The sequence below is a fragment of the Chionomys nivalis genome, chromosome 16, assembly GCF_950005125.1.
Source record: "Chionomys nivalis chromosome 16, mChiNiv1.1, whole genome shotgun sequence".
In the NCBI taxonomy this organism is placed as follows: domain Eukaryota; kingdom Metazoa; phylum Chordata; class Mammalia; order Rodentia; family Cricetidae; genus Chionomys; species Chionomys nivalis.
In genome coordinates, this window is record NC_080101.1 from 27184863 (window position 1) to 27199218 (window position 14356).

The 14356-nt window shown below is 53.0% G+C and overlaps 2 protein-coding genes across 5 annotated transcripts in view; one reads left to right on the forward strand and one right to left on the reverse strand.

The window, feature by feature from the left end:
• The first annotated feature begins 2754 nt into the window (after positions 1-2754).
• Positions 2755-5036, forward strand: Cimip2b (ciliary microtubule inner protein 2B). 3 transcript variants are annotated; one of them, XM_057790268.1, is made up of 6 exons: positions 2755-2872; positions 3472-3695; positions 3775-3985; positions 4131-4182; positions 4321-4450; positions 4702-5036. In XM_057790268.1, exons 1-6 carry the CDS (start codon positions 2811-2813, stop codon positions 4788-4790), a joined length of 768 nt encoding a protein of 255 aa, XP_057646251.1. In that variant the 5' UTR covers positions 2755-2810; the 3' UTR covers positions 4791-5036. The 3 variants fall into 3 exon arrangements, with proteins under 3 accessions (XP_057646251.1, XP_057646249.1, XP_057646250.1); XM_057790266.1 differs by having other exon boundaries at positions 3775-3971; positions 4253-4450; positions 4702-5029; XM_057790267.1 differs by having other exon boundaries at positions 3775-3971; positions 4702-4806.
• The window catches only part of Rusc2 (RUN and SH3 domain containing 2), a 49013-nt gene continuing 39673 nt past the window's right edge, over positions 5017-14356 (reverse strand). For both annotated transcript variants that reach the window (XM_057790264.1, XM_057790265.1), the window contains exons 3-12: positions 9671-10321; positions 9298-9483; positions 9019-9159; positions 8330-8406; positions 8013-8187; positions 7819-7924; positions 7167-7213; positions 6024-6822; positions 5798-5935; positions 5017-5715 (exon numbers count right to left, since the gene is read on the reverse strand). In XM_057790264.1, the coding sequence (XP_057646247.1) occupies positions 5514-5715; positions 5798-5935; positions 6024-6822; positions 7167-7213; positions 7819-7924; positions 8013-8187; positions 8330-8406; positions 9019-9159; positions 9298-9483; positions 9671-10321 (2522 nt within the window). In that variant the 3' untranslated portion in view covers positions 5017-5513. The remainder of the gene's footprint in view (positions 5716-5797; positions 5936-6023; positions 6823-7166; positions 7214-7818; positions 7925-8012; positions 8188-8329; positions 8407-9018; positions 9160-9297; positions 9484-9670; positions 10322-14356) is intronic.

The following is a 14356-nucleotide window of genomic DNA, read 5'->3' on the forward strand; positions in this document are numbered from 1 at the left end:
TTGTTTGTCATAGCCAGAACCTGGAAACAACCTAAATGCTCCTCAACCGAAGAATAGATAAGGAAAATGTGGTACATTTACACAACGGAGTACTACACAGCAGAAAAAAATAATAACATCTTGAAATTTGCAGACAAATGGATGGAGCTAGAAAACATCATATTGAGTGAGGTAACCCAGACCCAGAAAGACAAATATCATATGTACTCACTCATAAGTGGTTTTTAAACATCAAGCAAAGAAAACCAGCCTATAAATCACAATCCCAGAGAACCTAGACAACAATGAGGACCCTAAGAGAGACATGCATGGATCTAATCTACATGGGAAGTAGAAAAAGACAAGATCTCCTGAGTAAACTGGGAACATGGAGACCTTGGGAGACGGTTGAAGGGGAGGGGAGAGGATGGGAGGGGAGGGGAGCAGAGAAAAATGTATAGCTCAACAAAATCAATATAAAAATATAGAGTGATAGATGTTACATAACAAATAAAACTGAATTCATCAAGTAAAAAAAAACAGTTATTTTCATATAATACATACTGACCATGTCCCCCCTTTTCATTCCTCCTAATTCCTCCATGCTTCTCCTCTAATACAGATCCACCCCCTTTCTGTCTCTCCTTAGAACACAGACACCTAATGATAATCAAATAAGACACCTAATGATAATCAAATAAAATTACAGACAAATAAAAAAAAAGAAAAAGAAAAAGTGGCACACAAGAGAAAGACCCCATGTGGCACACAAGAGAAAGACACCATGTGACAGAGCTCGGGTGGAGGGAGAGTGAAAAGGGGGAGGGGGAGACTGGCCTCTGGAGTGGCAGAAGACAGAAAAGAGACAGAGAGAAAGAGGGAGAGATGGGAGGTGGGCAGGGCCCTTTTAAAGGGGAACATAGTGAATGTGCACAGGAGATGCTCTTAGTGGCTGCAGCTGAGGACGTATACCCCAAGGTCAGGCCAGTGCAGATGCCCGAATACTAACACTAATATCTGGGTTTGTCCTTGGCTCTCCTCCCCATTTCTGTCGGGTATTATGGGTTGCTGTTTAGTTAGCAGCTTAGCAGGAAACAGAGCGCTCTGTATGTACACACGTCTGCTTGCTACTCTATGAAGCAGTAACGTCCACGTTCCTGTGGTACAGTCAAGGAAACTGAGGTTTACAGAATGTGCCCGAGGTCCGTAGCAAGTGAAGTCAAAACCTGAGGCAGCTGTTTGTTCTGAGACAGGATCTTGTTATGCATCCTCCTGCCTCAGCCTCCCAAGTGCTAGCATTAGAGGAATGTACCACCATGGTTAACTTTGAGCCTGTTTAGTTTTAAAGGTTTTTAGGTCATGATGCTTTGCGCTCTAAGTGAGAGAAAGTGGCCTTAACAACGGAATAGAAAGCCGGTCAGGTCAGCTGCCCCATGTTTACCTTTGGGACTTGGCCTTTGGCCTTTCTGCTCTATCCCAGATGCACTGAGGCTTTGCCCCCAGTAAGCTTTCCCAAGGATTCGAGATGCCTGCCAAAGTGTTTCAACATCACACCAAAGATGGCCTAGAGTCAGGAAAACGCCTCATTTCCTCTCTTTCTGAGGAACTGAGACATCCCCCTGCCCCAGGACCCTTCCCAGCAGCAGCAGAGCCTCTCTGTCTTGTCCTGAGGGCCAGAAGCTCAGCTTTAGAGCCTAGGCCATCTTTTAAAGGCAAAGTTGACTTGTCTGCTGGTCTTATTCTCATGAGTCTCCTTCCCCGAATCCTTGAGGAGGAACACTCCTCCATCACATCTGCTGGGTCCCCCCTCACTGACCTTCCTTGTTGGAAGCTGAGGTGTCATGAGCCGATGAGAGGAAAATCAGTCTTCTTCCTCCCTTTTTTTTTTATTTATTTATTTATTTATTTTTTTAAGTCCTGGCTTTCCTGGAACTCGCTTTGTAGACCAGGGTGGCTTTGAACTTACAGAGATCCACCTGCCTCTGCCCCTGAATGCTACTGCCACCGAAAAGTCAGTCTTGGCAGCCACGTTCTCAGTAAGCTCAGGTATTTTAACCTTCACACTGGAGTCTGGAGAATTTGGGACCAAAGGAAGTTAAGGTTCCTGCTCCATGAGATTGGGGCCTTCAGGATAGGAGTCGAAGGCTGCCTGGCCGCAGGTCTTGCCCCTACTCCACAATTCTGGCTTCATACTTTCCTGAGTTAAAAGGTATCTGTGTCCTGAGACACACAGGAGCGGTGGAGGACTTGCCGAGCATGCGCACGGCCTGGGATTTCCAGTCCTTGCACTGGAAAAATAAACACCTGTATATGTTGATTTGGGCTTCAGAGTGGGCGGGGTAAACAGTACCACCTGCAGCTGTGAGAGGAGACAGTGACTCAGTCGTACCCAGAGGCCCGTGGGACTTCCGTTCGTTCTCTTTGAGGCCTCTCTACACAAACCCCAGCTCCTTCCACAAGCCTCCTGGGGCACCCCAGCCACCTCTCTTCAGCCAGGGAGGGCCTTAAGCAGGAAGTCTTCTGACACAGAGCTGAATGGTTTCTCTCATCCCCTCACCTCCCACCTAGCAGCTTTCTTGGGGTGTAGTGAAGCAGGTGTACCCCTCAGTTTCTGCCTTGCCCCACGTGACAGGATGGCATTAGTCCCAGGGCAGACCAAGAAGTCTGCTCCTCTCTGGCTCTGCTGGCTTTGCCCAAGCAATCTCCACACCAGTACCTCCCTTCTCCACCTTCAGCTCCACCCCTTCCTCTGCCTCCATAGCCCTGGACACAGTACACACGGCCCAGAGTCCCCTCCTGGAAGGGAAATAAAAGGAACTGTTCGGGTTCCCATGGCTGTGGTCAACACCGACATCCCAGGACTCAGCCCTCGGAATCCTCACTATATTCCAGGGTAAGCCTTCTTCCCACAGCGCTCTTCTGCCTGCTTTGGGGAACAGGGGTTTGGGGATGGCAGTTGGTTCACTTAGACCCTGGGTCAAGCTGACATCTTAGTTTGAGAATGGGGGTATCTGTGGTGTTGTATGAAAAGGGGAACTGGGGCACAGAATAGCTGGGTCTAACCAAGCTTTGTGTTGTCTTCTCCATGGAAACAGGGTAGAAGCAGGGCGGGAGGATTGCAAACCCAGGCAGGGGGCCTGGAAACGCTCGCTCGGGGCAGACAAGTAGCAGTTTTAGTGCTTTAATTCTTACCTAGCATGCACAAGGCCCTAGGTTCAGTCTCCAGTAGGGAAAACAAACGAACAAAAACGACCTATAGACTAAAGCTGGGGGTGAGGGGTGGTTGGCACCTGCCTGATCCCAGAAGGGGGTGGGGCGCAGAAGGAACAAAAGGAGTTTGGTCGGCCTGGGCCACAGAGACCCTGTCTATAAAGAAACACACAGAGAGGGAAACAAACACTTGCTCCAAGTACAGAACAAGAGCAGGGTTTTGCGCCTGTGTCAGGATGATGGTGACAGTCGTGGAGCTGAGGGGTCAGTCCTGTGCTTCAGGTACACTGGACACTGCCCACTACTTCGGTACAGCATGGGCCAGACCTATGGGCAGGTGACCGGTCAGCTCCTTCGAGGCCCTCCTGGCCTAGCCTGGCCTCCTGCTCACCGCAAGCTTCTGCCTCCCATCCAGTCTCCAAGATCTCCTGGGATTTCCAGGGGGAAGCTACCTCCCAGGCGTGGGCACGAACGGCTCAGCTCCAGCATAGTCCCTGGGTATACAGGTCTGTATGGCGGCCTGAACGAGGTCCCCTCTCCACAGGGTGTGTCCTGAACACACACACACACCGTTCTCTCTGCTAGGTTTTATACCGCAGGCACAGTTCATGTTTGCCAAGAACTGCAACCAGGTTTGGGCTGAAGCTATGAATAACTTTACGCAAAGGCACGGGCAGCAGGAGAGTCATGAGCGGTCAAAGGAGGCCAGGGGAGGAAAAGAGGCTGAGAAAGACCAAGGGCCCAAGGCAGAGGAGCCTGAGCTGCAGCAGGAGGTGGCCCAAGTGAGCTGGGGAAGGCTAGTGATGGGGGCGGGAGTCTGGGCTCAGGCCTGGGGGCACCATGGGGGCTGTGGATACCAGACATGGGGATTGGCTGCCAGCTCTGTCTCCTGGGAGCCTGAACTTACAATCTATTTTTCTTCCATTAACATCTCTCGTTAGACGTCCCCCTACTCCATGGATGACACAGATCCCCAGAAATTCTTCATGTCAGGTGAGAGGACGTGGGTAGGCATGGGGAGATCCCCAGGATGTCTTGACTCAGCATCTCCCCCTACCCCCAGGCTTCACTGGCTACGTGCCCCGTGCCCGCTTCCTCTTTGGCTCCAGCTTTCCCGTGCTCACCAACCAGGCACTGCAGGAATTTGGGCAGAAGTGTTCAAAGGGCAGAGTGCAGAAGGATCCCAAACCTCTTTCTCCACTCCCCAGGCCCAACTTCCAGAACCTGGGTCTCCTTCCTCACTACAGTGGCTATGTGCCAGGTGAGAGGCTTTGGGAACTGGGATGTACACGGAGGTGGGGGTGGGGTAGATGGGGGTGGTTTTGGGGACTGGAATAAACAGATAAGGAGGATGTCAGGTTCTGCGATTTAGCTTTAGAGAGGAAACCAAGGCACTCAGAGAGTTGAGGGCAGATTTCAGAGGGCGGTTTGGAGAGTCCACGCAGCTGGCTGGGAATTGGATGGAATTTTCATGCCTCTGCCTACACATGACAGACTCTCTTTGCCACACAGGGTATAAGTTCCAGTTTGGTGGGACATTTGGGCACCTCACCCATGATGCTCTGGGCCTCAGCACCACTCAGAAACAGCTCCTGGCTTAAGTACCAGGATTTCAAGGTCTCTTTTTTTTTTTTTTTTTTTTTTTTTGGTTTTTCAAGACAGGGTTTCTCTGTGGTTTTGGAGCCTGTCCTGGAACTAGCTCTTGTAGACCAGGCTGGTCTCGAAAAGGTCTCTCTTTTTATACTATCCTGGCGATCTTTTTGGAAGGAAGAGAGGCAGGTAGGGGGAGGGGCACAAAGAAAACAGTTTGGAGGCTGAGCACCTTTTTATTAATAGGCGTAATAAATAAATAAATAAATACATAAATACATAAACAGAAGCCTGGGCTCCTCCTCCTATTCTGACGACCAGGCACTGGTCACTGTCTGTTTATAGCATGGGGGCTCGGGGCTCGGGCCCCAATACTGTTTATCCATCCTCATTGTCACTCGGCCTAGTAAACCCACAACGGCCTCTGGGCCACCTCCCTCCGGAGACTTGTCTACACCCATGGAAGTATTGGCCCAGATGGGCCAGGAAAGATCTTGGCAGCCCAGCGCTGCGTCCTCCCTCCTCTCCTGGGTGGAGGTCTGGACAAAGTCGCCGGGGACGGTTGAGGAGGAGTAGTTAATACTGAGCACAGGGAGCAGGTGCCAGCACAGGGGTACGTGGCCCCCGGCTCTCAGTCTACTTTTTGCAGCCAAGCCTAGGGGCTTGGGAAGAACTCTCGGACTCCGAGTCTCGGGGGGATCAGGGTCCCTGAGGCCACCAGCATGCATAAGGCCTCAGTTCTGGCTGCTTCCAGGTGGTGAACTTGGAGTTGGAGTCAATGTCACATAGGCCAGAGGTACCAAGCCCGTGTCAGGGCCCCGGCTGCAATGCAGCCAGTCTCCTCCGGCTGGTCCCAGCACCCGCAGGACATCGCCTTTGTGGAAGCTCAGTTGTCCAGGGCCTGTGGCCAGATGGTGGCACAGCGCCTGCACCTCACTGGAGAAACAACGAACGGAGGTCAGAGAAGGCCTCTGAGAAGCCAGTCAAGCTCCCCAATACTTCATTCCCCTGGGCGTACCACGGAGGTTTGGAGGACAGGGCTGGAGAGTGTGACTCTTGCAGGTTCTCCCTGGGCTCCGGCTCCCGACGGGACCCCATCGTCTGCGCTACCAGCTGGAACACAGACCTGTCCAGGCTCAGCCAGTCTGAAGGCAGCCTACGGGGGAGGAGACAGATTCCGGTTCTGCCTGTGTCCAGATTTAGACCAGGCTTGCCACACCACTGTCTATGCCAGCGGCTCTCACCTGTTTGCAGGCCGGGCTTCCCGCTGAGCTTTCCGAGAACCAAAGAGGTGTCCCCATTTGATGCCGCCTCCGGAGGAAGACTCCGCAGTCGCGGTCCCGTCTTCGTTTTCTGTTGGTGGCGCAACAGGCCCTTCCCTCTCTCGACTCCGCCTCAGCTCAGCTAGCACGGAGTCAGGGGGGCTCCCCATCCAGAAAGGCCAGCCCCTTTCTTGGCCAAGGGCCTCCTCGGGGGCAGGGCAGGCCTCAGCCCCCTCTACTACACCTTCCCGTGGCGGTGGAGCCTGAGAAGGCCCCCCACTGCCTACCCCTTTCTTTTTCTCACTGCCTGCGCTGCTACTGCGAGGGAACCGAGAGCCCTCGGTAGCGCCATCGATGTAGACCTGGGAGCTCTGCATGAGCTGGTACCACCAGCCCGCCTGACCCCCTCGGGTCCACCTGGCATGCTCGGGGCTCCCCCCGGCCACAGCCGCCTCTTCCGTGTCTTCCTCATCCTCTTCTCCACCTTCTGAGGCGCCCACACCCTTCACCCGCTCCCCAGGGCCCTCCTGGCCTCGGGCCCGGGCCAGCTGCAGTGTCGAGTGTGCAGAGAGCAGCAGGTCCTGGGACACGCGCAGCAGTTCCTTGTGCTGCCGCTGCTGCTGCCCGCTCTGCAGCAGCCGGTGCTGGAACAGCACGTCAAGGCTGAAGGGCAGCAGGGCTAACGGCTGGAGCAGCAGCAGCAGCTCCTCGAAGAGGCCAGGGCACACTGTGTGAGCGGCGCGCAGGAAGCCCCAGGGCTGGTAATGGGTCTGGATGATATCTAGGGAAAAGAGAGGGTGACGTCACACAGAGAGGGACGCGGCGAGGTCTGCATGCTTCTGCACAGGCTGCGCTCCGCTTCGGTTCACACGAAGCCAGCTGCAGCGTGTAGTGTGTGCATCTGTCACCTGAAGCGGCAGCTCTGAGGTCAGAGGTCAGAGAGAAATGCTGGGGCTTGGGGGCCCCCTAGCTGTTAGACCGCCTAAGTCTCCTGGGGCCTCCACGGCTCTGAGTCAAGGAGAAGCCCCAGACTCTGAGAATGAAAGTGTGGGAGGGCCTCCCCCTCCCCTCCTCACCCCTCCCCTCCTACTCTAGCTGGTGAGCCGGAACAGGCTGTGGCTTTACCTTCATGGTTGTACAGGTGGTTAAACCAGAACTCCAGGGACCTGATGCTGGAGAGGGAGAGGTGAAAGGGTTAAGTCTCACGTGAACACAGTCAGACAACGCAGAAGGTCAGATACAGGGAGGAAATACAGATGGACATTTATGGCCGGCTGCTGCCGGTTCACCTTGTAATGTAATTCTGGAAAGTCAATGAGGATGTGGGGAGTGGGGTGGACATGGAATTCGCAAGTCAGTCATTTCTTCTTGGAATGGGGCAGCAGACATAAGTCAGAGTGACTGCTGAGTGAGGACAGGCTGCTCTGGGCCAAAGGTAAAGACCGGGCTGATATGTGGGACATGCTACTCTATGGCACGCTCTGAGGCAGGATGTAGAAGCAGAGCTGGAATTGAGAGGATCACAGTTTGCAAGACCCTGAACACTGAGAAACCCAGTTAGTTTCTAAATAGGCCAGGCCGCGGGCCTGTGAAAGTGGACGGGCTTGTGGGTGCGTGCAGAGGAAGAAAGCAGGGCCTGCAGAGAGGCTGCAGCGAGGTGGGGTAAAGGCATGCTGAGGCCTTGCACGAACACTGCCTCATTCCCGGCAGCCGGCCCTTTAGAGGACGCGGAACTGTAGTGGCGCGGGCTGCTTAGACCTGCGTCCTACACACTTACTTGAGCAGGCCGAGGATGAAGGCGTTGAAGCGCATAGTGTGGCTGGTGAGTTCTGGGAACTGGCTGACTTTGTTGTATAGACCATGCAGGACCTTGGTGGATGGGCCTGGGAAGGAGACAGGGTTGGAGATCCATTTCTAGTCTCTGGAGCTCTGAATTCAGCCTGGAGCCCAGAGTCGCAGTCCGGCCCCTACCTAGCTGAGTGGAAGCCTCCACCACACTCCAAGGCGTGTTCTTACGCTGTCCAATGATCACGTCTAGCACGAAGGCCTTGAGCCCGTCCTCCAGCACAGCTTGGACCGCAGGGCACAGGTACTTCAGAACCAGGTGGCCCACATTGGGGCTCACAGAGCTGTTCCCCAGCTTTGCCTGCAGATCACAGGACAACATGAGAAGCCTGACCTGGTTCTCACTTAGCCAGCCCCCCTGGTCCCCTCTGGCCATCTCCATCCCTGGACACAAACAGCCGAGTCTGCAGGGCGCAGCTCAGCTCTTCAGAGCTCCAGCTTACCTTGACCCCAGGATCCCGGCTTGTGCCAAAATGGGCCACGATCAGGTCCACGGCAGTGTTGACAGCTTTCACCAGCCCTGTGGGGAAGGGGCTGGGGTGACTGTGCTGGTCTCAAGACTCTGGCCCAGCCAACCGAGGCTGACCCATCTGCATCCACTGTCCGTGCTCTCACCACAGAGGGCTCTCCCCTCTCTCTCTACCCTCTGTGTCTCTCTTGCTACAAGGAGCTGCAACTTCTCCTTTGCCAGCCCTGCCCTTTGCCCACACTTATGCTTGGTTCCTTTCCCAAGGAACTGGTCGCTGCTAACAGCGTGTTCCTGTCCTCGTCTTCTTAGATGGCACCAACGTGTGCACCCAGGTGGCCATACCTTCAGCACTTAGGGACTTTTTTGTTTGTTTGGAGTTTTTGAGGTGGTCTCACTGTGTTACCCGGGCTGGCCTTGAACTCAGATATCCACCTGCCCCTGCCTCCCACCATACCAGACTCCTGTAAATTTTTTGAAACTATGGAACAGTCTCTCTCATTGCTGAAGGAAGGGCTGGTTGGAGCCGATTCTTAGGTTCCTGACATACGACCCTCGCGCAGTACGCCACACAATCTTCTAACACCCTAACGCCCACAGACTCCTTCTGGAGGGTTAGCCAGGGCACCAGGCACAGCGGGTAACCAGGCTGGTGTTGATACAGACCTTTCTTCTGAAGCACGTCAATGGAAATGACCTCCGAGCTGCCATCTGGAGACAGACAAAACTCAGCTGGAGGCTTCTCAGTTAAGGAGAAGGGGTCCTGGAGGTCAGGGCAGGTCAGTGGTAACGGCTTTGCTACCTGACCTGAAAAGGAAAGAAAAACCTTATCCTGAAGCTCTTCTGGAGAGTTCAGCTGGGTGCCCTCCATCCTCTTGACTAACTGACCCCTCTCCAAGCCCATCCTAGCTTGTCCTGGGTATACCAGGGACTGCGGTCACGCACCATTCAGCCGGTAATTCAGTTGGCTGGCAGGGCCAAAAGAACCAGGGAACTCAAAGATGGGGTTCCTGCGGGCCAGCCGAGCTTCCTGTGGCCTTCGATCTAGGCTTCCTGACAAACCGGGTGGTCCCAATGGGTTCTTCCTCCTGTATTCCCGCCACTTGAGGGCTTGAGGGGATAGGTGATTGGCTGGGGAGAGAACAAGCGGGAGGCAGAGTTAGGAGACGGTATTTCACATCCACCCAGGGGCCCGTATAAAATGCTAGGGTTGAGAAGATGTGGCAAATACGCCAGACGCTGTGGGTGTGACCCGCGCTGAACACATAAGAAGCCATTCAAAGGAGTGGGAGGATTGGGCTACAGATGAAGCTCATACCATTGTTGGGCCTGGAGGCCATGCTGCCCTCACCACCTCCTCGAGCCAGGCTCTCTGCCCGGGAAAAGCCAGATCTCCAGGAGCCCAGAGGTGGCAAGCTTCCCGTGCCATGGAGCCGGTACTCAGTCAAGGTCGGAATCTTCTGGTCCTCCTTCAGTGGCCCCTGGGAGGCGGCAGGCCGCACGGGAGGACAAGGGTGGCCCCATGTGGGGAGACTTTCTGCTGCTGTGGCCTGCTCTGGTGGAGGGGAGCAGGAGGTAGAGGTGGACGAGTCAGTGCTGGGCCCGAAGGGGCCGGCACTCCTGACAGGGGAGTAGCTTCCCAGGGGTGACGGCCTTGAGGTCTCCAGCTCAGGCCCAGCTTTTCTGGCACCCCTGCCAGAGGTCTGGGGTGTGAATGGCTGTGGCTCTCCTGAGGGAGCTGGGGCTGGGCCTTGAGTGGTGGAGATAACCAGTGAGGCAGGCTGCTGCTGCTGCGGCTGCGCACGGCTGCAGCCCGAGAGGCTGTAGAGCTGGGAGAGGCTGTGGAGGGCACGGGCCTTGGCCAGCTGCTTGGGGAAGTGATGCTGGAACACGAAGGGCTGGATAGGCAGCGTGGTCGGCCTCTGCTCCTTGCTGTAGCGAAGCACTGGTCGGCTCTCAGTGCCGCCCCCTGCAGCAACAGGACGGAGAAGGACTGAGCCAGAGGAAGCACCAAGGGCAGCCTTATAATACCCGATGGAAAGGTGGGCGAGCCTGGGCTGCTGGACCCACACTGGTGGAGGGGGCACTGCTCCTTCTTGTAAGACCTTCCCTATGTGTTATGGTCTGGACTGCCTTCTGCCTCTCCACTTTCTGAACTCCAAAGGTCTTAAGGTGTGTCAGAGGCCCAGACCTTTCCTCACACTGAACATGTTCTCCCTTGCAAAGGGAGCTGGATTTCAGACTTTCACGCAGATGCCCAAGCTCCCAGCACTAAGTTCATCTCCTTATCTTAGATCATCTTGCCACGGGCTTTGCTTTCATTTTAAACAAAAACAGCCTCACTAGAAAGACAGTCCCCAAACCATGTCCTGGGAGACACTCAGACCCTACCCCATCCACCTATCAGCTTCTGTGTCCGGGGAGACACTCGGACCCTACCGCCATCAGCCTATCAGCTCTGCCCGTTTTCCTGATGCCTCCATTCTCTCAATGGTGGAACCGCTCACAGACTGTATGAGTTGCAGACTCGGTGTCAAGACGCTGCTGACTTCAAGCTCTCACCGGTCTCCACTCAGTTTGCTCACATGCTCCATTTCTGAGCACACAGCAGCAAGACACTTAGACTTGCAGCTGAGCCAGCCTGCCTATGACGCTCTGCACCCACATTCTCGCTTTTCCATGATCCCCTAAGAACCTCAGTGTCCATGTGTACTCTTCCTGCACAGGAATGTGCTCCCCAACCCTGGGGCCCCTTCCAGGTCAGTGTGCCTGAGTTGGTTCAGAGCAACGCAGGGGCCACAGCAGATGCTGCAGATATCTGAATGAACACAAGATGGCGCCATAACCCTTACAGGACCTAAAACCCTGGGCGTGGCTCAACCACTATAAGAGGTAGGACTTCTCCACAGATCAATTTTTTTTTCCCTTTTTTCTTTTTTGAGACAGGATCTCACGTAGTTCAGGCTTATTTGGATCTTGCTTTGTAGTCAAAATTGACCTTGGATTTCTGATCCTCCTGTCTCAACCTCCAAGTGCTGACACTATAGGTATGAGCCACCTGCCACACATAGATCAGGAAATTTTAAAATTAGAGACATTAAGTCATCGTCTCAGGTTAAGATCATTCAGCTAGGAAACGGCAAGCCAGACTCTGGCTCTGGGGCCGTGTCGTCCACCACATCACACATGCGTGAACCAGACTGGGCTTGCCGTGCGTCTTTCTTATTTACATCGATGAGTCATGAGGGATGGGTACACAGCCTCAGAGAAGCGATTCAGAATCATGCCGAGAGGCCACTCTGCCCTTCTCCTTGCTGTGTTAGCCATACTCCATCCAGTCCTTCCCCATGGCACACTTGCAGCCATCCTGCTGTCCCTTCTGCCTGAGATCTCATCCCCATACTTCCCGCTCAGCCCCCTGGCCAAGAGCCCTCTGATCCGGTCTCATTCCGTCTGTAAAGCATGGGAAGTTTCTTTCTCCAAGTGCTTGCACTGTGACTTCACAGCGGCCCAGCAAAGTGGGGGGCAAATCCCTATTGGTCATTGTATCTCCAGGGTCCAGGAAATGAACAGTTAAATGAATGAATCTCTACTTCTGATTCAGTCCAGTTTCCTCTGTCTCAAAACACCTTTTATAAACCTAGTTTCTTAAAAAATTAATGTATCTTATCTTCTGTGGTTAGTGCTCAAAGAATAAAGACGAGGTTCTCAGGCATAGCTACACCATAGATTGGGTTGCTCTCTCCTCAAATTCCCACACTAGCCATTCTGACTCTCCTCTCTCCTCACCAGGGGCTGAATCTAGTCCCTGCTGTACTAGGCCAAGGGCTGTCCCGACCTTACCCCCCCCTTCCTTCAGCCCCATTTTTAAGTACGGCTTTCTCCATTAGGGGTGTCTTCCTTCCACTGATCACATTTCAAGGCTGACTGGGTCTTCTCAGCTTTATTACAACAACAGCTTTATCAGCACCCATTTAAAGGATATCCGGACTGTCTATCTAGTCCCAGTAAGGTGTATCCGGACTGTCTATCTAGTCCTAGTAAAGTATATCCGGACTATATACCTAGTCCTACCCTCTAAGGAAACACTGTCCTCTGCCGTATGTGCCTACCACCTCCAGCATTTGGGAGGCTGAGGCAGGGGTATCTGAAATTGAAACTAGCCTGGACTATATGGGGAGATCCTATTTTCAAAACCAAAATCCTCCCTGTTACTCCCAATATATGGTATGAGGCAGAAGAAGAAGATTAATTTAGAAGGGAGGTCACCTTGAGGAACGGGTGTTAGTTTTACCCCTGGGACCCAAATCAAGTTCTCTCTTTCCTATGAGAGGATTCTTAAGAAAATCCTAGGCAGAGATCACGCCACAGGTCGTGTACCTGGGAGAGGCAGCCCTAGTTCCTTAGTTCCTTCTTAAAATGTCACATGCAGAGCTCCACGGGAAGCGAGTGATCCTGCTTTCAAAGCAGGGGTGGGCTGTCCCTGCAATCCCCTAACGCGTCTGTCAAGTGACCTTTGTGCAGGGCTTTTCAAAACTGCTGACTCATGGGTCAGTTACTGGCCCAAAATCAACTCAAGGAGACTTTACAAATCGAATTTCACTTTGCCCTCTGCTTTATTAGCTTTGTTCTATCAAGATTTGACAAGCTCCTTTTACTAAATGTGGACCCCCGCTGCTCAGGTTGGGGGGGGGACACGGGACGGGGGACGGGACGGGGACATTTCCTGGGTCATCCACGCATTGGATGGACTGTCGGTTCAGATTTTAAGAAGGGTGTGGGGCTGGAGAGATGGCTCAGTGATTAAGAGCATTGCCTGCTCTTCCAAAGGTCCTGAGTTCAATTCTTGGCAACCACATGGTGGCTCACAACCATCTGTAAAGAGGTCTGGTGCCCTCTTCTGGCCTGCAGACATGCACACAGACAGAATATTGTATACATAATAAATAAATATTTAAAAAAAAAAAAAGAAGGGTGTGTACAGTCAAGAGAGGAACCTGTGGTGTTTCACTGGAGATTATAGGACAACACACGACTTTGATACAAAGGTCGTACGGGGGACTGGGGACGGAGCTCAGTTGGTAGAGTGCTTGCCTTGGAAGGCAGGAAGCCCTGGCCAGTCCTGAGGACCAAATAAATCTAGAGGCTCATTCCTACGATCCCAGCAGGAGGTGGAGGCAGCAGAATCAGAAACTCAAGGTTGTCCTTGGCTACAAAGGCCAATCTGGGATGGAGAAGACCCTGCCTTTCTCCTTCCACCATGTGGACTTTAGGATTGACCAACCTGTCGACCAACACCTTTCTCAACTGAACCATCTCAATGACACAATAAAAATACTTAAATTTAAGAAGTACTAAAACTAGTTTTTAGTATAGTAAAAATACTTTAATGACTCTCTCCTTCTACCTCTCTCTTTCTCTCCATCTCTTTTTTCATTTTTCCATTTTTGTTTGTGTGGTATGTAGTGTACATGCTTGCACACGTATGAGAATGTGTATAAGTATGTATGTGCACATTTGCACATATATGAGTGATACTGGGAATCACCCTTGATCATTCATCTACCTTATTCACTGAGGCAGGATGGCTCAATCAAACCCAGAGCTCTTGGATAGTCAGTACTGACAGCTAGCTTGTCCTGGGCATCTCTCTCTACTGTCTGAGACCAGGGTTACAGGTGGGCTGCCACACCGCCAGGCATTTGTGGCATCTGCAGTTTTGAGGGTGGGGACTGTGATACCCGGCAGGCACTTTAATCACTAAGCCACCTCTCCAGACTGCCTTTACTTTGAGACAATGTGGCCCTGACTGGCTTGAAACTCACCGTGTGTAACAAGCTAGCACAAGATCCACAGCCTCTGCCTCTGCGTGCTGGGATTAAAGGTGTGTGGCACCATGCCTGGCTAAAGCATGTATTTTAATAATCATTGTATGTGTGCACAAGTGTGGGAGCAGAGGACAGCTGAGGAGTTGGTATTTTCCTTTCACCGCTGTCTGAGTTCC

Excerpts from the sequence above, each read along its gene's own strand:
- Cimip2b (XM_057790266.1), top strand. The coding sequence starts at position 2,811 with ATGGCTGTGGTCAACACCGACATCCCAGGACTCAGCCCTCGGAATCCT. Across the intron at positions 3,696-3,774 it reads CATAGTCCCTGGGTATACAG|GTTTTATACCGCAGGCACAG; the intron begins GTCTGTATGGCG and ends TCTCTCTGCTAG. Across the intron at positions 3,972-4,130 it reads TGCAGCAGGAGGTGGCCCAA|ACGTCCCCCTACTCCATGGA; the intron begins GTGAGCTGGGGA and ends ATCTCTCGTTAG.